Genomic DNA, 23,358 nt, shown 5'->3' with positions numbered 1-23,358 from the left:
TCAACACTCCAGCACGGTGGCTGGTTTTCTGTACTAAAAAGTAATAATATAAAAAAATAAACACATACATGTAATTTTTCTTGCATATGTCTATGGGCAGCTTTGGGGAATCTGGGTTGTAACTTTTCCCGATTCTGATTGAGGACACCACTAAACAATGACTGGTGTCTGGGGATCACTTGCCGTTGATACACAATGGTATTTCACTGCCAATGCCGAGATATCCCACGGGATGAAACTGCAGTCCCATCAGTTTCAATCTCTCAAGGAGGCGTCACTGATGATGGAGTCTCCCGTCGGTCTGACAGATGAGTAGGCAGGCAGGCTTATCTGTCGGTGTGTGTCCTCATATGGGAGAAGAGGCCGATTCTGGATGCGCAGCACTTCCCACAGGCGTTGCAAGGGAAAACATCTCCAGAAGTTGAGCCCTGCTTCCTTCGCTCACACTTCTCCTTAATGGCCAGTGTTCTCTTGTTTTCAAACGTCTTTATGCCACTACAGCACAGCATCCTCCAGCGAGAGCGGTCAAGGGCATCAGTTTCCCAGGAAGCGATGTCTATGTCACAGGCTTTGAGGTTTGTCTTCAAGGTGTCACTATAGTTCGGACAAATCTATACATGATACACCACACCTGCTGGGCAGATGCCTGGCCAGCAGCATAACCCAACATACAAGTCAGGCCTTGAGTGATTGCGTATCTATGTGTGTATATCCAACCAAGTAAAGTTCTTCAATATAAATTTGCCACAGGACAACACTTGCCATGGGATCTTTTCCAGCGCACCAAAAGCATGTTGCATACGGGACCATAGTTTCTCATCACAGCTGAATGACTAGATGCTTTTAGTTTAATTTTCCAGTCACAGACACTGAACTGGCAGATCAGAGGCTTAACCATTCTGCCACCTTCCTCCCTATATCATATCAAGCATACAACTGGCTCTCTCCGTCTGAGAGAATTCAGTGCCCCAGTGGCTGCCTTTGAAAAATTAAGGGTTGAGACAATAATTCAGGAGACTGAAGCTGAAGAAACTAAGGGTTGAGACAATAATTCAGGAGACTGAAGCTGAAGAAACTAAGGGTTCAGACAATAATTCAGGAGACTGAAGCTGAAGAAACTAAGGGCTGAGACAATAATTCAGGAGACTGAAGCTGAAGAAACTAAGGGTTCAGACAATAATTCAGGAGACTGAAGCTGAAGAAACTAAGGGTGGAGACAATAATTCAGGAGACTGAAGCTGAAGAAACTAAGGGTTGAGACAATAATTCAGGAGGAGACTGAAGCTGAAGAAACTAAGGGTAGAGACAATAATTCAGGAGACTGAAGCTGAAGAAACTAAGGGCTGAGACAATAATTCAGGAGACTGAAGCTGAAGAAACTAAGGGTGGAGACAATAATTCAGGAGGAGACTGAAGCTGAAGAAACTAAGGGCTGAGACAATAATTCAGGAGACTGAAGCTGAAGAAACTAAGGGTGGAGACAATAATTCAGGAGACTGAAGCTGAAGAAACTAAGGGTTGAGACAATAATTCAGGAGACTGAAGCTGAAGAAACTAAGGGTTGAGACAATAATTCACGAGGAGACTGAAGCTGAAGAAACTTAGGGTTGAGACAATAATTCACGAGGAGACTGAAGAAACTAAGTTACTAACCTCCCACTGTCGCTGTTGGACCGTCGCCTTATGATAAAGACGGTGACGAAAATCACCGCAGCAACTATCAGAACACCACCAATGATGATGCCAGTGATTGCTCCTCCATTCAAACCATCAGAATCTGCACACACACACACACACACACACACACACACACACACACACACACACACAAACCCATCACTCAAAATTAAAAAGTACACTAGTTTAAACTGTGTTAAGTACCTGTTAACAAGTCTGTGTTTTCACTGAATGATCAAATATTCTGTTGTTCTGTGGGTGAAATGCCTACATTTTTACACTGGTTTATTTTGTTGTTGTTTTTTAATATGTTAGGCTTTTTTTTTTTAATCAGTAAATGTGTCAGTAATTTCTCTTTTATGGTTAACAAAGAATTATTGCGTCTTGTACCTTGTGACTAAACAACAGTTCCATTACTTTTGCCAGATCTTTTCCAGACCAGACGGATGAAAATTTTCCAAACCAAACACAAAACTAAACTCAATCATAAAATTTTTCGATGTTCAATTTTCACCACTTTTTTGCAATTTTGTTTTTCAAATGCTTGTTTGTTTTGGGGTTGTTTTTTTGTTGTTGGTTTGGTGTTTTTTTTTATGTATTCAGGTATTTGTTGAATGGAACTGGTCAAGGGATTTCATCAAAATTCCATGACTTTTCAAGATCCTGTTGGTTAAATTATAAATATTCTTCACAGACTTTTCCAGCCCTGAAAAAGGTACTCTCATTTTCCCCACGAGTTTTCAAGACATGCATGACTACTCTGTCTGAAACCTGCATAATGTATCAAAGTTTTCTGGAGAGTCTGTGCTCTCTAAAAAATAAATAAATAAATAAATAAATAAATTAAATTAAATAAAATAAAAACGTAAATGAAAGGCATAGAAGCAGTGTCAGATCGGCAGTGGACTTCTACTAATCCAGTATTCACCAGTGATCTGGATTCTGTGACTCGTTTCTTCACAGTTTTGTGCCCTTGAGAAAGACACTGTACTCTGATTTTCCTCATGCACTTAAAGTTAGAGCTTGGTCTCTGACCGAGGATAGGCGCTACAGAAGTACATCCATATCCATATCATTCCACCAGGTGCGCAACCAGGTGACAGGCGCAATAGCCAAGTGGTTAAAGCGTTGGACTTTCAATCTGAGGGTCCCAGATTCGAATCTCGGTAACGGCGCCTGGTGGGTAAAGGGTGGAGATTTTTCCGATCTCCCAGGTCAACAGATGTGCAGACCTGCTAGTGCCTGAACCCCCTTCGTGTGTATACGCACGCAGAAGATCAAATATGCACGTTAAAGATCCTGTAACCCATGTCAGTGTTCGGTGGGTTATGGCAACACGAAAATACCCAGCATGCATGTACCACGACAAAGTCATCGGCAAGTTGATGTTGGTCATGTAACGGAAAGAAGAAGGTGTGTGAATGGGTACCTGACTTTGGTCAGGGAATGTTAAAAACGGCCAGAGGACAGGATTGGGCCCTGCCTCCCAATGCCAAGCCCTAGATACAGTGGATACAACTTCACTGGCCCCCACCCCACCCACCACCCCCTCCCCCACACCCCCTCCATGGCTGCAAAGACTGTTTAACAATTTTAAACTTAAAAAAAATATTTCAAAATGACAGAATCCAGTTAACATACCACTCTGAAAGGATGGCCAAGCGGTAATGCACACGACTTGGAAGCGACCGTTCATAGGACTGAGACCCATTTATGGACCGCGGTTGTTACTCCACTTCTCCACTGGACATCTTGAGTGGAGGTCTGGGTAGCTATTCTTTGTGGATGAGACGACAAAGAGAATTGTGCAACATGCACTTAGCACACACAAAAAAAAGAACCCACAACAACAAAAAGTGTTGTCCCTGTCAAAATTATGAAGGAACATCCACTCTAATATGTGCACACGTGATTGGAAGCTCGACTGAATGACAACAGAAACTTCTTCTTCTTCTGCGTTCGTGGGCTGCAACTCCCACGTTCACTCGTATATACACGAGTGACGTGTATGACCGTTTTTACCCCGCCATGTAGGCAGCCATACTCCGCTTTCGGGGGTACAACGGAAACAAATCATTGAGCAGCTGTCATTTCACTCTCTCCAGGCTGGCAACCTGTATGCACACATCACAATACATGACTCAGTGTTTGAAAAAGGCTTTTAGAGTTCGAGTCTCCGACTGAAAGACAGGCGCTACAGAAGCATCAGTAATGAAACGTACCATTCTCCGGCCCTGTCGGGGAGACAGTGACAGTGAAGTTCTTGCTGCATACTGTGTCGCTGCTCAGGCTGCAGTTGGCCACAATGACGGAGTCGTCAAGACAAGCAGAACACCGCCGGCATCTGGGGAGCTTGGGGTCGCTGGCATCGACAAACTGCTCCCCTTCCCGGCACTGCTCACACTGCGTGTTGTGTGAGTGGTTACCTGCATGGACATATTCCCATGTAGAGAGTCTTAATGATTGACTGGCCAACCCTTTAACTCATTCTACTCCAGGTACGAGTTATAACTCATACCATGGTTACTTACCCTGAGGACGAGGTACGAGTATTCTCATACACACTATTCTTATTTTGTTTGTTCTTGCTTGGCACAGCTGGCATTCCAAACTGAACCGTTTACAAATTCCAAAGGCATGAAAACAAAGCTTTGTTCGATCGACTCAATCAACAATTCTTCTTCTTCTTCTTCTTCGTTCATGGGCTGCAAGTCCCACGTTCACTCATAGGGACACAACTGGGCTTGTTTTTTTACCCCACCATGTAGGCAGCCACACTCCGTTTTGGGGGGAGTGCATGCTTTGTATGTTCTTGATTCCATAGCAACCAAACACTGACAACATTTCTCCCACAATTTTAGTGAACCACATTACTCTTTACAGCAGTGGTCTCATGTAGTGCTGGTACAGGAGAGTCGTAGCAGGCGTGTAGCTGTGGGGCAGAGAGAATTAAGGGCAAGGAGGAGGGTATGATGAATTAACGTACTCTCCAAACCAATGACACAAGACAGAAAATTACTCGGTGTCTATGCACAAATGGGAAGAAACTCTCCTCACTTCTGACACAGACACAGAAAGCAAAATGCTCTCCAAAATACTCTCCAAAGCCACGGACACAGATGGAAGTGCTCCAAAATACTCTCCAAACAACTGACAGAAGATGGAAAGATACTCTCCAAAATACTCTCCAAACCACTAACACAAATATACTCTCAAAAATAACATCCAAACCGCTGATACTGATGGAAAGATACTCTCCGAACCACTAACACAAATATATTCTGAAAAATACTAATTACTATCCAAGCCACTGACACTGATGGAAAGATACTGTCCATAATACTCTACAAACCACTGACACAGATGGAAAGATACTCTCAAAACACTCTCAAAGCACTGAAACAGACAGAATGATACTCAAAACCAATAAATATGCACGACCTCACCATTTTCTGTATTTCATCAACAACAACCCTTTTCCAGTATTTATAATTTTCATGTGCCTTGCCATACTGTGACCTTGACCTCTGACACTCAATCATGAATTTTCATAGGGAACATGCTCCCACCTTGTCCAATCAAAACACAAATTTTAATCAAAACTGGAAATATAGCGTGACCTTCACTGAACTTTTTTCTGGTTTGCCAAATAATGACCTTGATCTTTGACCCTGCTTGCCGTATGCAATCAAAAGGAGATACCATCCTCCCAAGACTGCTTCACACACCAAGAAAAGGCCATCCTTAAAGCTTACAATGGACTCGCTCATGTGCGCGCATACATACACATACCTTCACACAAACACAAGTACGCTCACACATATACACCCACACATTCATACCTATACAAATACACACACACACATGCATCCACACCCATACATTTATATCATCATGCACACATATGCAAAGGTTCCAATATGAGGATTGTCATAGCCGGGGGTGGTAGCGGGGATAAGCTCCCACCACCTATAAAGTGCTCCCATAAGGTGTGCGTCTCAAACAGCCTCTGACAACCAAACCCAACTCCTGGCCTGCTCGTGTCGCTTAGCCTCTAATCCCGGCAGAACTGCTTTTACTGACAGAAGAAGGGGCGAAAGGCAGGTCTCTGGCGCCTCAAAACCAAATACTTTGGGCAGATGGAGCCCGTCAGCCTGGGAAGGCAGTCCATCTAGGGGAAGGAAAACCCTGATTCCAAACCTCTGCTGCCTTGCGGCATACCCAGTCACAGAAAAGGCTTCGGAAGTAAACCCTGAGGAAAAACCCAGAGTTGGAACCCTTAACCCCTAGGCTGCCTGCATGACGAGATAACTCGTCATGGCAAGCATGTATGCTTCGCTGCCTGCATGACGAGATAACTCGTCATCGAAATATTCTGGTCAGCTACCACCCACTCCAAGCTGGGCAGCCCCCAGTAATAGGGTGCTGACCTGCCACAGTCTACCTGCTTCAATGGGTGCTTGGAGTTAGGGAAAAGACTAACAAGTAGACTGAAACCCTGCACCAGGCAAAAATAAAAACAGAACCAAAAAACTACCCATCTTGCGTTTAGCAAGCTGGAATGTCAGGACAATGTGTCCCGGCCTCTCAAATGACTTACAACATGTCAATGATTCCAGGAAAACAGCCATCATCGACCGTGAGCTCACAAGGCTCAACATTGACACTGCCGCTTTTACAGGAAACAAGACTTCCCTTAAGCAGCAGCCTCAGGGAACATAACTACTCGTTCTTCTGGCATGGCAAGGAACTAAGAGCCAAGACTGCATGGCGTTGGATTCGCCGTGAGGAACTCCCTACTATCCTCTGTGGAACCGCCACACAGTGGCACAACCCGAATCCTTGTCCTCCACCTGTCAACCTCCTCTGGCCCAGTGAACCTCCTGAGCGTCTACGCTCCCACACTCTGCTCTTCTACAGAGACTAAGGACCAGTTCTATGAGGAGCTTGATACCACCATCCGAGACATCCCTGCCACAGAACAGCTGTACTTTCTTGGTGACTTCAATGCCCGAGTGGGTTCTGACCACAATTCCTGGCCCAGCTGCATTGGCCACTTTGGTATTGGCAAACTGAATCAGTGAATGAGAACGGGCAGAGGCTCCTACAGTTTTGCTCCTACCACAACCTCTGCATAACAAACATGTTCTTCCCCACCAAGCCACACCACTGAACTTCCTGGCGACACCCCAGATCCCGCCACTAGCACCAGCTGGACCTCATCATCACTTGAATGCCCTCGCTGAACTGCGTACTCATCACACATAGTTTTCACAGCGCTGACTGCGACACCGACCACTCCTTGATTGGCTGCAAAGTGCGCTTCAAACCCAAACGGATCCACCACTCAAAGCAGAAGGGTCAGCCTCGCATCAACACTGCCAGAACAGCAATCCTAGACCTGTGCAACCGCTTCGCCAACTCCATCAAGGATGTCCTCAAAGACTGCCCTGCCGGCAGTGCTGAAAGGAGATGGAATCACAACTGTGATGCCATCTACAACTCTGCACGAATACCTTCAGCAAAAGAGAGAGGCAGAATCCAGATTGGTTTGAAGCCAGCACTGCTGTTCTGGAACCAGCAATAGAGGCCAAAAGAGTGGCATTCATCAACCACAAAGGAGAGCCTTCTAAGAAAACACACGCCACGCTCAAGAAGGCCAGAAATGACACTAAACGGATCGCCAGATGCTGCGCCAACCATTACTGGCTGAACCTCGTGTCAGAACATCCAACTTTCTACCAACTGCGTCAACACCCATGGCATGTACAACGGCATGAAAAAAGCCTTTGGCCTATGCGTAAACAAGATTGCACCACTGTAGTCAGGTTCCGGCACCATTTTTATAATAGACCGGAGGTAGGTAGAGAGATGGGCGGAACAATAACAGGAGAACACTGTCACAGACACAGCAGTGGAAAGCATCCCCAACATCCCTGTCAGGGAAAAAATCAACATCCCGCCCCCTGAAGAGGAACTCAGCAAGGCCATCGACTCTCTCCCCTGTGGCAAAGCTCCAGGAAAAGATGGCATCCCAGCTGAAGTCATCAAAGCTGGAAAAAGGTCTGTGCTACTCCACCACCTGTACCTGCTACTGCAGTACTGAAGAGAAGGGACTGTGCCCCAGGAGATGCGTGACGCCAACATCATCACCCTTCACAAGAACAAGGGTGATCGCAGTGACTGCAACAGCAACAACTACTGCAGAATCTCCTTCCTCAGTATCACTGGGAAAGCCTTTGCCCGTGTAGTCCTGAGCAGACTGCAGCCACTTGCTGAATGTATATACCCTGAGGCACAGTGCGGATTCAGAGCTGGAAGATCAACAATCGACATGGTCTTCTCCTTGTGACAGCTGCAGGAGAAATGCTAAGAGCAGAGATGGCCACTATATGTCGCATTCATCGACCTGACCAAGGCTTTTGACCTGGTCAGCAGAAAAGGCCTCTTCACACTGCTACAGAAGATTGGATGTCCCCCCCCCCCCCCCAAGCTCCTGAGGATGATCACATCTTTTCATGAAGACATGCATGGCACCGTTCAGCATGATGGATCTTCCTCTGATCCATTCCTTATCAAGCGAGGTGAAACAAGGCTGTGTGCTGGCCCCAACACTCTTTGGCGTCTTCTTCTCACTGCTGCTGTCCTATGCCTTCAGCCAGTCGGAGGGCGGAGTGTATCTTCACACCAGATGTGATGGCAGTCTCTTCAACCTGGCCCGCCTTCACACTAAAACCAAAGTGCGACAGGTTCTCATACGTGAGATGCTTTTCGCAGACGACGCAGCTCTGACAACACTCTGAGGAGGCATCCAGCAACTCATCAATCACTTTGCCCAAGCATGCAGAGAGTTTGGCTTGACTATTTGCCTGAAGAAGACTAACGTCATAGGCCAGGACGTGAGCAGCACCCCAAGCATATCCACTGGTGACCACACTCGAGGTCGTGGAGGACTTCACATACCTGGGCTCCACCATCTCCAGCAGCCTCTCCCTGGGCGCCGAACTCAACAAGCGGATTGATTAAGCAGCTACAGCCATGGCCCGCCTGGCAAAGAGGGTCTGGGACAATCCCATGCTGACCATCAACATCAAGATGCAGGTGTACCAAGCCTGTGTGCTTAGCACTCTGCTCTATGGCAGTGAGACATGTACCCTCTACTCTCGCCAAGAACGCAGACTCAACACATTTTACCTGCTCAATCTCAGGAGAATTCTGGGTATCATGTGGCAAGACCGTGTACCAAATAAGAAAGTCCTTGACCAGGCAGGAATCTCCAGCATGTTTGCACTTCTGACCTGGCACTGTCTGTGATGGCTCGGCCACGTCAGACGAATGGTTGACGGGCATATCCCCAAGGACATCCTTTATGGTGAGCTTGCCACTGGTTCCAGACCTGCAGGATGACCTGTCCTGCGCTACAGGGACGTCTGCAAAGTGCAAATGAGACATGAGGGCAGGCGACATGGACCCAGCAGGTTGGGAGGTGGTGGCTGAAGACCGCAACAGCTGGAGAAAGACCGTGAAGGCATGTGTCCAGAGGAGCAAGGAGAAGAGAGAACAGCACTGGGAAGAGGGAAGAGAACACAGACAACAGAGGGCAGAATCCGTACCCTCTGAGCCACTGGATGCGATTTTCACCTGCGACAACTGCAACAGAGCCTGCCTATCCAGAATCGGACTGTACAGCCACAGCAGGCGCTGCAACTCAACAACTTGACTGAACCAGGCACAGAGTTCGATTGTCTCCCAAGACAGATGAACACCAACAACAGACATACGCACACACACATGTGCACACACATATGCACACACACACACATTATCAAGATCAGAAAATGATACAACAGACAAGTTCAACATTTTTTTTTTTTTTAACGTGCTCCTGTTGTTGTTGTTTTTTTCCTCAAATCAAACTCTTTTTTCTTTTTTTCTTATTTAACCATCCACACACACTTACCATAGTGCTTCACCCCTTGACCCGGTTTATCACAGGAAGAGTGTGGCTCACACTCATAGTGATCGTCGACTGCGTCAATCGGAAACTGATGAAAGCCAATGTCGCACCGACACTGGCGGTTGGTGGTAGCGGTGCACGCCTGCACCTCCTCTCCGTTCTTGGGGCAGCTCGATTTACACGACTGGCAGCCCTTCTTGTCATTGAACGTGTTCATATAAGTATGATTTTGGCAGGAGATGCAAGTGGAGTTGGTGAAGTCCTTGACACAATGTTTATCCACATACGTGCCTGGCGGACACTTGTGGCAGACGACCCCATTCGCCTCGTAATTCTGCATGAAAATGACAACAACAACACTTGAAGAACAAATGTCTAAATTCCCTACAACGACATGGTGTGGGAGTGACTGACAGATGTTGAAGTTAATGTTGAAGACAGGTGTGGTGGCCAAATAGAGCACTGGATTCTTGACTGAGTTTCCCCCAATAATAGGGAAGGTGTGCAGCCCGCTTTCATGGCGGACTTTCTGTCGCTCGCAGTGCGAGAAGTAAGTCATATGATTCTTCTTCTTCTTCTTCTTCGTTTGTGGGCTGCAACTCCCATGTTCACTCGTATATACACGAGTGGGCTTTTACGTGTATGACGGTTTTTACCCCGCCATGTATGCAGCCATACTCCGTTTTCGGGGGTGTGCATGCTGGATATGTTATTGTTTCCATAACCCACCGAATTCTGACATGGATTACAGGATCTTTAACGTGCATATTTGATCTACTGCTTGCATATACACATGAAGGGGGTTCAGGCACTAGCAGGTCTGCACATATGTTGACCTGGGAAATCGTAAAAATCTCCACCCTTCACCCACCAGGCGCCGTCACCGTGATTCGAACCCAGGACCCTCAGATTGACAGTCCAACGCTTTAACCACTCGGCTATTGCGCCCGTCAGTGATATGATGACATGGGGCAGCCCACCACTGTAACTGTTTCCTCTGAGTTTGCACTGCTTTTGTTCAGGCAACTTTTCGCAGAGTTTATAAATGGATCAGTTCAAATATGTAATGGCAGATATATAGCAAGAAACACTCAAAGTAAACATAGACTAAAGCAAGTAATAGGTGTAATCGTAAAACCAAATACACCTTGTAAACTTGCAAAAATAGTCATTGAAAATGTTCAAATCCTTTCGTCAATACAGCGATTTTCAAGACAAAATTTTAGCCTTTCACTGACCTGGAAATAAAGGAAATGGAGGCGCACATGTGCACATGGTTCTTGCTAAAAATTATCGGGAAGTCCCAAAGAAAATCCTACAAACGTGGGTCTGCACACCCTCCAAAATGCCTGGTTTCAGGTCGCACTTGTTGGGTAGAGGGTGGAGATTTTTCCAATCTCCCATGTCAAAAGATGTCAAGACCTGCGAGTGCCTGAACCTCAAACATATACACATTGCAGAACATCATATGCACGTTAAAGATCCTAGGGCTTTTTTTTTTGTTTTTTTTTTTTTGGGGGGGGGGGGGGGGGGTGTTTGTTTGTTTTTTTTTGGTTTTGGGGTTTTTTTTTTATCTCAAGGCTTGACTAAGCGCGTTGGGTTACGCTGCTGGTCAGGCATCTGCTTGGCAGATGTGGTGTAGCATATATGGATTTGACCGAATGCAGTGACGCCTTCTTATGCTACTGATACTGATACTGATCATGTCAGCATTCAGTGCGTTATGGAAACACAAACATTCCAAGCATACACACCCCCTAAAAACTGAATATGGCTGCCTCTATGGCGGGGCAAAGACGATGATTTTGTATTTGTATTTGTATTTCTTTTTATCACAACAGATTTCTCTGTGTGAAATTTGGGCTGCTCTCCCCAGGGAGAGCGCGTCGCTACATTACAGCGCCACCCAATTTTTTTGTATTTTTCCCTGCGTGCAGTTTTATTTGTTTTTCCTATCGAAGTGGATTTTTCTACAGAATTTTGCCAGGAACAACCCTTTTTGTTGCCGTGGGTTCTTTTACGTGCGCTAAGTGCATGCTGCACACGGGACCTCGGTTTATCGTCTCATCCGAATGACTAGCGTCCAGACCACCACTCAAGGTCTAGTGGAGGGGGAGAAAATATCGGCGGCTGAGCCGTGATTCGAACCAGCGCGCTCAGATTCTTTCGCTTCCTAGGCAGACGCGTTACCTCAAGGCCATCACTCCACTATACAGATAAATGCCCATTTGTACACACAAACAAGTCAACATGGAAGTTTCAGCCCACGAACACGGAACAAGAAGAAGGAATGCTGAGAAGTTTACAGCATGGGTTTTCAGGAGGCACTTAACCCAAATATGTCTTAACCCTTTACTTCCGAAACTATTTGTGATTTTTTGCAAAATAATCACTAACCTTGAAAAGAAAAGTCGCAAAAATTGAATCTATGGTCAAAAGCATATAAAAGTATATGTTTTCTTGAAGGAAAATAAATGGAGAATATAATGATCATAACATCATTTTTGACAGGATGAGATGACTCCCAATCAGGGGAAGATAACTTGGATTTTTAGGGGGGAAAAAACAACAAAGAACACAATAAACAAAACATTCTGCAGCACCACTGCCTGTCATTCCAGCCACAGCTCACCCGAATTCAGTTCAGATGGTCCTTTATCATTCTCCAAAAACACCTCACACACCCAAAACAAAAACGTCACACAACAACTGCGTCACACAAAACACTGTAAAACACTACTGTAGCACATTATGGAAAACCCCTTGAAATGTTTAATCAAGGATGAAGAATGAGAATGTCATGAGTTGTGACACCACTGATAAGTAAATAATTAAAAAGTACTTAGTACTGAAGTTGAAACTGTCTTTCACACTCATGCCACACTCATCTCAGATCCAACAGCTAAGGGGGGGGGGGGGGGGGGGGCCACGGCAGTGCAAAAGAGACCGAAATGATGATTTTTCATGATTTGGGTTTTTGATGGATTTTGATTCTTGAACATCTCTTCTATCATATGCATAAGTTTTTCCACTGTAAAGACGTCTTTAACAATGAAAAAATTGCCAATAAAGATTGCTTGCTGAATCACGAAAGTGTTTATTAACTCACTCGATACTAATAGCGGGTATTTCCGTTGTCCGTTTCCAACCGGTTTTATACGAACAACGAGTATTGCCGTTCCGACCTTCAAAAATTTCCACAAGTGACGTCATGACCCGGGTGTCACAGACACAGCTATCCATGTTACAGCCAGCTATTTTTATCGTCACCCAGGCCCTTTGTGTTCAGACAAACAACAATGGCGTCACAACCCAGCACGAGTGGCACACAGAGCAGACAAGGAAAGCGTGTTTACACCCTAAGAGAAGCCGTGGAACTGGTCCAAACTGAAGGATCAGATGTCGAATATGGTGAAGAAGACGAGGAGAGTGATTTTTTAGCATCCGAGGAGAGTGAACATGAAAGTTTGTCGGACATCGAACCTGAAGTGGAAGAGCAGAGAGTCGTGGCAAGCGATGCGGGCAGTGACAGTGAAAGAGAGGCAGGCGCACACGGCCTACTGGCTGACCAGAGCATGGACACTTTTCTGAAGTTTATGAGCAAAGAGTGGCATGAGGATTTTAGTTTTTTCCCTGCCATACCACCATACACGGACCAAGAACTGCACGGACTGCAATTACAAGGGATGACTGGCCACGCCCCCATAAACTTTTACGACGCGATATTCGACAACGCGATCATGACGCATATCGTTGAAGAAACGAACCGGTATGCCACTCAGTCCCTTCAACAGAAAGGTGTTCTGCCACCCCACAGTCTCTTTCGGAAGTGGAAGAACACCACAGTGAACGAAATGACTGGTTTCTTGGCGATACTCATACACATGGGTCTCGCCCATAAACCACAAGTGGCTGACTACTGGTCAACCAATCCTATCCAGGTAACACCTTTTGCTGCCAACATCATGTCCAGGGATAGATTCAGTCTACTTCTGGCCATGCTTCATGTCTCAAACAATGAAGATTATATTCCTCGGGGAGAAGAAAACCACAATCCTCTCCACAAAATCCAGCCTGTCTACACCCATCTGCGAGACAGATTCAAGGCCCTCTACATCCCAGAGGAAAACATCTGCCTTGATGAGGCAATGTGCCCATGGAGGGGGAAGCTGAGCTTCAGGGTGTACATGAAGGACAAGCCTGTCAAGTGGGGGATCAAACTATATGAGCTGTGTGAGTCATCATCAGCTTATGTGTTTGACTTTGAAATTTTTGGAAACGTCCCCAACATCAGCAACAAACCGGTTGATGTGGTAATGAGAATAGCAGAGCCCCTCCTGAATAAAGGCCGGACAGTCTACGTAGATAATTATTACTGCTGCCCTGAGCTGGCAGAGAAGCTGGTGATGCAAGACACTCACTGTGTTGGGACTGTGCGGCCGAACAGGAAGGGTATGCCCAGACAGCTGGTTTCTACGGCCCCACCACACGGTCATGTATACGCTTTACGCCAAGGTATGTAGTCATTTTATTTATCATGAGTTTGTTTCCCTATGATAATATGTTCACGCAATAATTTATAAATCATACATTCTCCAGGATATACTTTTTTCCACATATGGTTGTGTTACAACTGATATTATGAATATGATATGTTCATTTGTACTTCATCTACATCACATATATACAAATACTGTTTACACATCTGTGGTGTGTGTAAAGGTACACAGGCATTGTTGAGTTTGTGGATGTGTGTGTGTATGTGCATTTATGTGTGTTCTGTGTGTGTGTGTGTGTGCATTTATGTGTGTGTGTGTGTGTGTGTGTGTGTGTGCACATGACTGTGTGTGTGTGTGGGCGCGCACACACACGTGTGTGTGTGTGTGTATGTGTGTGTGTGTTTGAGTAAGTGTGCATTAGTGGTTGTGGTGGTGGTAGTGGTGTGTGTGTGTTTTCTTTTCCACTGCAACTGTTTCCCTAATTCTCTGTGTACATGTGTTATAGGTGCAGTAGGTGTCCTGAAGTGGATGGACAAGAAGGCAGTGCACCTGATCACCACCAAGATGGACCCAGCTGAGATGGAGGTCACCACAAGGACAGGCAGGAAACTGAAGCCAAAAGCTGTCCAAGACTACATTGTCAACATGGCTGGAGTTGACCGCAGTGACCAGCTCATGGCCTACATGCCACTCAACCGGAAGAAAATGAAGTGGTGGAAAAAATTATTTTTTCACCTCTTCACTCTCTCACTTATCCAGGCATCCATCCTCCATGACAAGTACCAGAGGAGTCAAGGAGGATCTAGGCTGTCCCTGAAAAAGTTCATTGTCATAATTGGCAATGAACTCAATGCCAGGTATCAAGCTGGTGTTGCTGCTGACCAAGCCATTGCCCAGGCCACTGCCTAGGCTGCTGCCCAGGTCATCGCCCAGCCCATCGCCCAGCCTGCGGCCCAGCTCCATCCTCCAGGACTTGTGCCCACCCCACAGGCTCGCCTTCAAGGTGGACACTTTTCCACCGTTCTTCCTCCACGACCCAGTGGAAAGAAGAACTTCAGGAAATGCCATGTCTCTACTGCACAGTGCAAATGCTATCCTGAGGTGAAATTTCGGGAAAGCCCAAACTGGTGCGCCAAATGTGGTGTAACTTTGTGTGATAAGCTGTGCCAGGGAAGAGACATCACTTGTTTTCAAGTGTATCACACCATTGCAGATTATGCAAATTATTAGAAGAGATTTATGTGCTTTTTTTTTTTTTTTTTTTTTTTTTGCTTTTTTTTCCATGTGTAGACTGCGGCTGTTTTGGATATCAAATAGTGAGGTTTTTGGCCCTATGATTAGTGTTAGTGTATTCTTACAGTACAGAAACTTTCAAATGATTACCAGTGTGATGTGTGTGAAAAACAGTGTGGATTACCTAGACAAGAAAGATCATCGTAAAGGATACCCCAACTCCATCCAACTACAGACAGAGTACCATAGACTGAAGAGCTGCTTACTGTGCTTATTCACTATATCAATAATCATGTCTCCAAATTTCAAGACTGTGTAACATTTCTTTTTCTTTTTTCTTTTTTTTTTCAGACCATACTTATACCTACTGTTTTGAAGAATGCCACATGACAAATTACCAATTAGCAACTTTTATGATATTTATTTTACCTCATTTGTATGATGCAGAAACTCTCAAACAGCCTTTTTTTTTTTACACTCTGCAGGGTTTGACAATGCAGTTTATGTGGAAAATAAACCTTTTTTCAACAATGCTGTGAATTTCATCACTGTGATGTGCAACCACCCTCAATTTTGTTATCGTAAAAAAGGTAATCCTATTTATCTCTGGCTACAAAAGGTGAACCATAACAGTAAGAGCTTTGAAAGTTCGTGCTCTTCTTATTCACTTTATCTGTAATAATGTCTCCAAATTTCAAAACCATGTGTCTTTTATTATTTTTTTTATGAATTGTTTTCAAACCATACTGATGCCTTGTGTACTAAAGAATGCCGTATGACAAATTACCAATTGGCCACTTGCATGTTATTTATTTTTGCTTATTTGTATGATGCAGAAACTCTCAAATAGCCATTTTTTTTAACATTCTACAGGGTTTCTCAATGTGATTTATGTGGAAAATAACCCTTCTTTCAACAATGCTGAAAATTTTCTTTCTATGCATTTGGAGCCACCCTCAATTTTGTTGTAAAAAAACTATGTTTTATCACTCCAGGTACAAAAAATGAACCATGAAAGTAAGGGCTATGAAACTTAGCACCATGCTTATTCCATTTAGCAATAAACATGTCTCAAAATTTCAAGTCATTGTGTTTTGTCATTACTTTTTGGTGATTTTTTAAAAAAACCTATACAAACGCCCAGTATCGACAGGAACATGTGATTACAAAAAGCCCAGTATCGAGTGAGTTAATCATTTTTTGTTCAATTTCGATGCAAGTCGTCAAGTTTCTGGCCTTGACAACATACCTTGGTCTTGCTCAATGATGAGTAAACCTACAACCATGAGACTTTGCATGATTGTTTTATGACATGTTATTGAAGTTTTGTCATGAGTATGTATGAAAATATTCTCTGGGTTTTAATTCATAGCAGTTCCAATCTTTTTGCCCATTGTAAATTTTGAGGATTTCGCAATACCCAAAATTTCAGAAAGTCATAAAAAGTACAATAATTGAAGAATCAACACAATTTCACGCGAAAATGAAGATAATGTCATTGTGTGTCAAGTCCACATAACAAAAAGTGTCTGCATGCACCACATGACCACAAACCTGATTTCTTTGATACATTGTTTGGCGGCCATTTTGATTTGTTTCTATAGCAACAGGTATTCACAGAAATCTAAGAACACTTTTTTTGTGTGATCCACAAGTGATAATACACCTAGCAGACAAAAAAAGAGAGAAAAGAAAAGTCGTTATTTGACTGTAGTGTCGGGCCTTAACTCTTTGAGCCCTGACCACCGCTTTACCGGTGGTGGGGAGGGGTGGCATAATGCCTGGCCACCGGTTGAGCGGTGCGTAAACACTTGTGTCATGTTTTGCTATTGGTTGACTTATATTGAAAAGCCAATCAGAAAAACCGTAACATTCCGACGCCAGCGAACGCAGTACCAACATTGCCGCGCCCCCTCACTGTGTTTGGTGCATATGCTTTGGATAAAAAAGATCGACTTCTACCATGAAACGTGCAGAGTCTCAACTTGACACGCCTCCTTTAATCAAATGATTCTGCATGCTCAGATTAATTTTCAACATCACTATCTGTAGCAAAATCATCCGATTCGAATTCCACCTCACTATCAGAGTAATCATTGTCATACTCTACTTCTGATAAATCATCAAGCATATCAATTACTTGCTGCGTTGTGTACAGTTGTTTTCTCGCACGTTTTGTCCCTGATTTCTGCCCTGACGGGCCATGCTGAGACTGCATGCTTCAAGTGTTTATGCAACGCTCAACCAGTGGCCGGGCATTATGTCATTCTTCTCTGCGACCGGTAAAGCGGTGGTCAGGGCTCAAAGGGTTTAACACCAAGTGTTTGCAAATTTTGGCTCAGGAGCTCAGGCAGAAGGGTTAAAATTGCTCAGGAGCTCAGGGCTCAAAGGGTTAAGGGGCTAAAGTACAGAACACTACGACTTCATGCATGTCTAGTGTGGAAGAGTTGTTAGTGGGGGACTCAGAAACTTGAGGAAGTGTTGTCAACATTAATAACAAACTCGTGTCTGCAACTGTACGAGCGATATTTCTCGCTCTGGCACACACATGACGTGCCAGCTCAATCTCACTCTGTCTTACACACACAGTCACACACACACACACACAAAGTTCTGGCAAAGCAAGGCAAGAAGTTTATTTCATGTGGACCCTGGGGGCAATGAAACAGACACAATCAATTTACACACACACACACACACACACACACACACACACACACAAAGTGCAGACACACAATTGATTCACAGTCACACAAAACAAAGTGCAGACACACAATTTAATTCACACACACACACACACACACACACACACACACACACACACACACACAAAGTGCAGACACACAACTGATTCACAGTCACACAAAACAAAGTGCAGACACACAATTTAATTCACACACACACACACACACACACACACACACACAAAGTCCAGACACACAACTGATTCACAGTCACACAAAACAAAGTGGCACACACACACACACACACACACACACACACACACTACAAACACACATATCTATCCATACACATGCAGCACACACAAACACACTCTCCAAGAAACAAAGTACACACTCACATGAACATCCTCATGACCTCCAACCAGGGAAGACATTATGACTGCCAACAAAACAGCCAGAGACAGGAAAACTCTTTTGATTGTGACCATGGTTATCTGAAAGTGAAATGGAAAACACAGATCAATCAGTCAATCAAAACTCAATCAATAAATCAAACAAACATTTCTTTTTAAACAACAAACGTAAAATAAACATGTCTTTTACCAAGTAAATTAAGTGAGATTTTTTTTTTTTTTTTGAATAAATGAATGCTACTTGAGCATGTTATACATTCACTCATGGTTCAGAAGCACTGACTGACCATACTCCCTTCTTCCCCCTTTTACTGAAAGGTTAAGACACCTCCACCTCCACCCACACACACCCATCCCACACCCTGGTATTTCTCAGAACAGAACCCCAGCATATAGAGAGAGATTTTGAGAGAATATATATATATATATATATATATATATATATATATATGCCTGGTCTCAGTGAGACAGCACTTTGCTGGGGTTCTGTTCTGTTATATATTATTACTCTCTCACAATCTCTCTCTCTATATATATGAATATGTATATATATATATATATATATATATATATACACTGCCCTTTATATCTATATATAGGGATACACACACACACACACACACACACACACACTACACACACATACATATATATATACATGCATACATATCCCTTTATCTCTCATGTGAGTGTCAGATGCACACACACTAAACTGTTGGTGCATTCAATCAACTTTGGCCTTAATTACGTTAATATATTTTATCACGTAAATTCAGCGTACAGCAGTCAGCCATACGTCAGTTCAAGTTTGAGATCCCCAGCTCTAGTCTAAGAGAACTTTGCGAACCTTTAAATTTGTTTAATGTCAAAAAAGAGATCAGTCAAGAAAAAATATCAATTTCTCTACTCAGGGAGAGCAAGTAGAAAGTTCAGGGGACAAGTTGACTTTTTAAAAGACTAACTATCCCCACAACAACTAACAAGAGAGGCAAGGCCTTCAAGACTCACTTGTGATACACTTTTTAAAAAATCCAAGCTTTTTATGTATTGAGTATAATTTCAAAATGTAATGTTTAAGATGAGAAAGATCAGTTTAAAGCAAATTAAGTCCCCTAGCATTAATTACAGAGTAATTTCCCTTTTTTACTATCTGCACCAAAACATTTGCAAAATAAATAAAACTTCCATGCTTAGCAAAAGAAGTTCCTGTTTGAACAAAAAATGATAATAATGACTGTTCTTGTTGTTGGGTCAGAATATCAGATCAAAGTGCCAAGTTTAAAGAATACAAAAAATATAGATATAACAGTAAATGCAGTTTGCATATAATTAGGCTTCATTTTTTATTTTTTTGTGCCCATCCCAGAGGTGCAATATTGTTTTAAACAAGATGACTGGAAAGAATTGATTTTTTCCTATTTTTATGCCAAATTTGGTGTCAACTGACAAAGTATTTGCAGAGAAAATGTCAATGTTAAAGTTTACCATGGACACACAGACACACACACAGACAACCGAACACCGGGTTAAAACATAGACTCACTTTGTTTACACAAGTGAGTCAAAAATCATCCGGGATTTCTAGACCACCTGTAATTACCATGACTGGGGAAAAAAATAAACAGAAAACTCATTCTCTAACCACTGACCACTAATGAAAGAGTGGTAACGAAGCCTCACCCCTTGATGAAGAGGAAAGAGACACATTAGTATCATTACTATTATTTAATAAAAAAAATTAAAAGGCCCTACATCGACTGCTATCATTTGGTACCAACACAAGCATAACTACAGTCCTATCATGAAAACTAAAGTCTGCTTGTTACCATCACATATGTAAACTCAATTCCTTACAACTCCAAGAGGATAAACTACTATTAGTTACTAATGCATTACTACTGGATACTATTACTGAAAAAAGTGTAAAATAAATAAATAAATGGTAAAACACATATATGAAAATTTCAAAACCTGAGTGGAATTATCACCTTGCTGACACTGAGAAACAAACAGTGATAAAAAATAATAATGACAGACTCAATGCCAACCACTGATCTGTGAGTGATCACAAACTCCATTACATTCAGAACAACAACTCTGCAACACTGACAGAACAGTTATTTACGAGTGCTGTGATCATCATGGATAGCCTGTGGGTTGGGCCCGGCCCAAACAATACTGGAAAACACGATCAAGATGACTCATAAAGGCTAACAACCTTCACCCAGCTTTCTTACATGCTGGAATGACGCAACGACAGTAATGACGTCAGCATCTCTTTCGTCTCACACAAATGTATGGAGTTCTTGTACTGTATTTTTGTAAAGTGTCGTATCATACAGCTTACGATTACCATGATTAATTAAAACACTGCGACAAAAGTTAAGATTGGGGGTGGGGGGTGGGGGGGGATTGTTCAGGCTTGCTAAAAGCAAGAAAGCTGGCACACCATTCAATGTCGAACACCACAGCAACACGGCTTTCCATCGACAGTTCGGCGGTTCTTCCCTCCATTAAACTAGAAATAATGAAACAATGTTTAAAACAATTACTCTTCTTCCCGGAAGCAGCAGTCAACACGAACATGAACTAATCGATGACAAATGCCACTGACACTTGTGTACCACTTCTCGAGTTGACGTCGACTCCGAAACAGTGCCTTCCATAGTTGTTGCAAATTATCAAAGTAATAGTGTCACCAAAAAAAAGTAAAATATACAGATAAACCGATTCAACAGTAACAGCTCATAGCCACAATAGGCTGAATCTTAATAACTCATAACTATGGACCCATAAACAGAAAGAAATAATCAGCACTCACTGATTGACAGAATATCGGCGACGCAGTTCCACACGCAGTAAAGTCTCAAATGGCGAATAACAAATGGCGCTTCAGTAGCCTAAAGGGAGCTCACTCATCAAGTACGATTTTTCATGCAACCGGGAAAACCCGCAAGTCAGTGGCTTGTCATTTCACCATCGATCGGTGACCTCAAGGATGAATGCGAGTATTTTTGAAAATTGAATTTGGACACGGAAACTTCCATCGCTTTCCTTTTCTATTTACTCAGATCTTTCCTACTTTGATTTTTCAACTCACCATTTTTTAATTGTATCTTTTAAATGATATTTATATAAATATTTCTCACACGACATTAAATCATTTGTGCCGTATTTCTGATTACATATATATATGAATATCATAAAATAATTATCTTTTTAGATTCAGCATACAATTATTGTCTTTCAAAATCTACCTTTCATGCGAAATTCGATCCATTCGCTGGACTCAGTCGAGGTGTGCTCTATGCGGGCGCATTATTATTTGTCAGTGGGGTACAATGTATTTTTACGTGCATGTCCGTTTAAAGCAGCCATACGGCAACGCGGTTTTCAGGGGGCGAGGTATGGGGATCGATGGGAGGGGGTTGTCTGTATGACAACTGTTTTTCTTGTCAGTCTCCGATGTACTCCGTCAGATCCGCGGCAGGTTGTCTCTGACGTCTGCTCAGTCCTGGGAACTTGTGGGTGCATGAGCGATCCCAGTTAAGTGAATTCAGTCGTCGGTCCACATCTAATTCACCCAACGCATCTACCCTGGCCCTCTAAAGATTGTCAAACTGGTCTCGTTTTCATTCAGTTTCAGTTGGCCGTCGATTGCGGCGTGCGGTCTGCAGTAATAGCTGCGTGAGAGTGACCCTGGTAACATGTAAACAACTTATCCCTTGAGGAGTTTCAGTTTCAGTTTCACTTTCTCAAGGAGGCGTCACTGCGTTCGGACAAATCCATACACGCTACACCACATCTGTTGAGCAGATGCCTGACCAGCAGCATAACCCAACGCGCTTAGTCAGGCCTTGAGTGCATGCTTACATATTTGTGTACCTATGAAAGTGGATTTCATTTTACATAATTTCGCCAGAGGACAACACTCTCGTTGCCATGGGTTCTTTTTCAGTGCGCCAAGTGCGTGCTGCACACGGGACCTCGGTTTATCGTCTCATCCGAAAGACTAGACGCTCAGTTTGATTTTCCAGTCAAACTTAGGAGAAAGGGCGAGAGCGGGATTCGAACCCACACCCTCACGGACTCTCTGTATTGGCAGCTGAGCGTCTTAACCATTCTGCCACCTTCCTCCTTGAGGAAGGAGCGTGATCGCTCCGAAAATTTGGAATATTTGACAGATTGATGTGTTTGTTTTCGTTTCTTTTTTCTCTTTATATATACATATAATTATGTCTACTTCGGTTGTGTGTCTCGTCTCGTGAGAACTCACAGCGCCCACTGTCTAAAAATAGGAAAGAACACGTCTTCGAGTCTCAGTAATCGCCGATCCTTTGGGGGAAAAAAGCAACATGGCTGACATCATGCTGAACTGAACAACGTAAAGATATGACATAACTTGATTAATGAAGTGGCTGACACCAACACCGACAACGGTTAACACACACACACACACACATGCACATCCTATGTTGGCCAACAATCAGATTGTTTCACTTACCCGTTGTCGTGGTCACAGTGTCCTCAATGCTACCCGCCCATTGGTGGGAGGGAATATGTATACATGTTCTTTCTCATTGTCACCCCCTCCGGTAGGAAGATAGGTCTACTTGGGTTATGACTAGGTTGATAAATGGAACCAACAACAATAAAAGTTAAAGCTCTTCTTGCTGATAGTCCCTCACCTGCCTTCTCTCCGTACACCACTTGGGAACTATATACATGCAACCAAAAATCCGACAAAACTGCGCAGTGTTGTTCCCTTCAACTTCGCAGTGTTGTTTCATTTCTGAAAAAAAGGTTTAAAAATAGAAGTTTTCACAGTAAGTTGTCCTTGGCGCCGGTTGAGTCAGGTTGAAACCAGCCGGGCGACATATCCCGCTGTGTTACGA

General features: G+C 43.6%; 1 protein-coding gene across 3 annotated transcripts in view; it reads right to left on the bottom strand.

Annotated features, from left to right (window-relative positions):
- LOC143302081 (uncharacterized) overlaps window positions 1-23,279 on the bottom strand; it is a 32,043-nt gene extending 8,764 nt beyond the window's left edge. The window contains exons 1-5 of one of the 3 annotated variants that reach the window (XM_076616593.1): window positions 22,968-23,279; window positions 18,449-18,544; window positions 9,638-9,968; window positions 3,900-4,103; window positions 1,654-1,777 (exon numbers count right to left, since the gene is read on the bottom strand). In XM_076616593.1, the coding sequence (XP_076472708.1) occupies window positions 1,654-1,777; window positions 3,900-4,103; window positions 9,638-9,968; window positions 18,449-18,538 (749 nt within the window). In that variant the 5' untranslated portion in view covers window positions 18,539-18,544; window positions 22,968-23,279. Of the gene's footprint in view, window positions 1-1,653; window positions 1,778-3,899; window positions 4,104-9,637; window positions 9,969-18,448; window positions 18,545-21,284; window positions 21,356-22,967 lie in introns of those variants that run through there. The other 2 variants (XM_076616592.1, XM_076616595.1) reach the window with 2 other exon arrangements.
- Window positions 23,280-23,358: the final 79 nt, after the last annotated feature.

This window comes from Babylonia areolata, chromosome 28 (assembly GCF_041734735.1).
Source record: "Babylonia areolata isolate BAREFJ2019XMU chromosome 28, ASM4173473v1, whole genome shotgun sequence".
Classification (NCBI taxonomy): Eukaryota; Metazoa; Mollusca; class Gastropoda; order Neogastropoda; family Buccinidae; genus Babylonia; species Babylonia areolata.
This window is presented reverse-complemented; position numbering and strand designations above follow the sequence as displayed.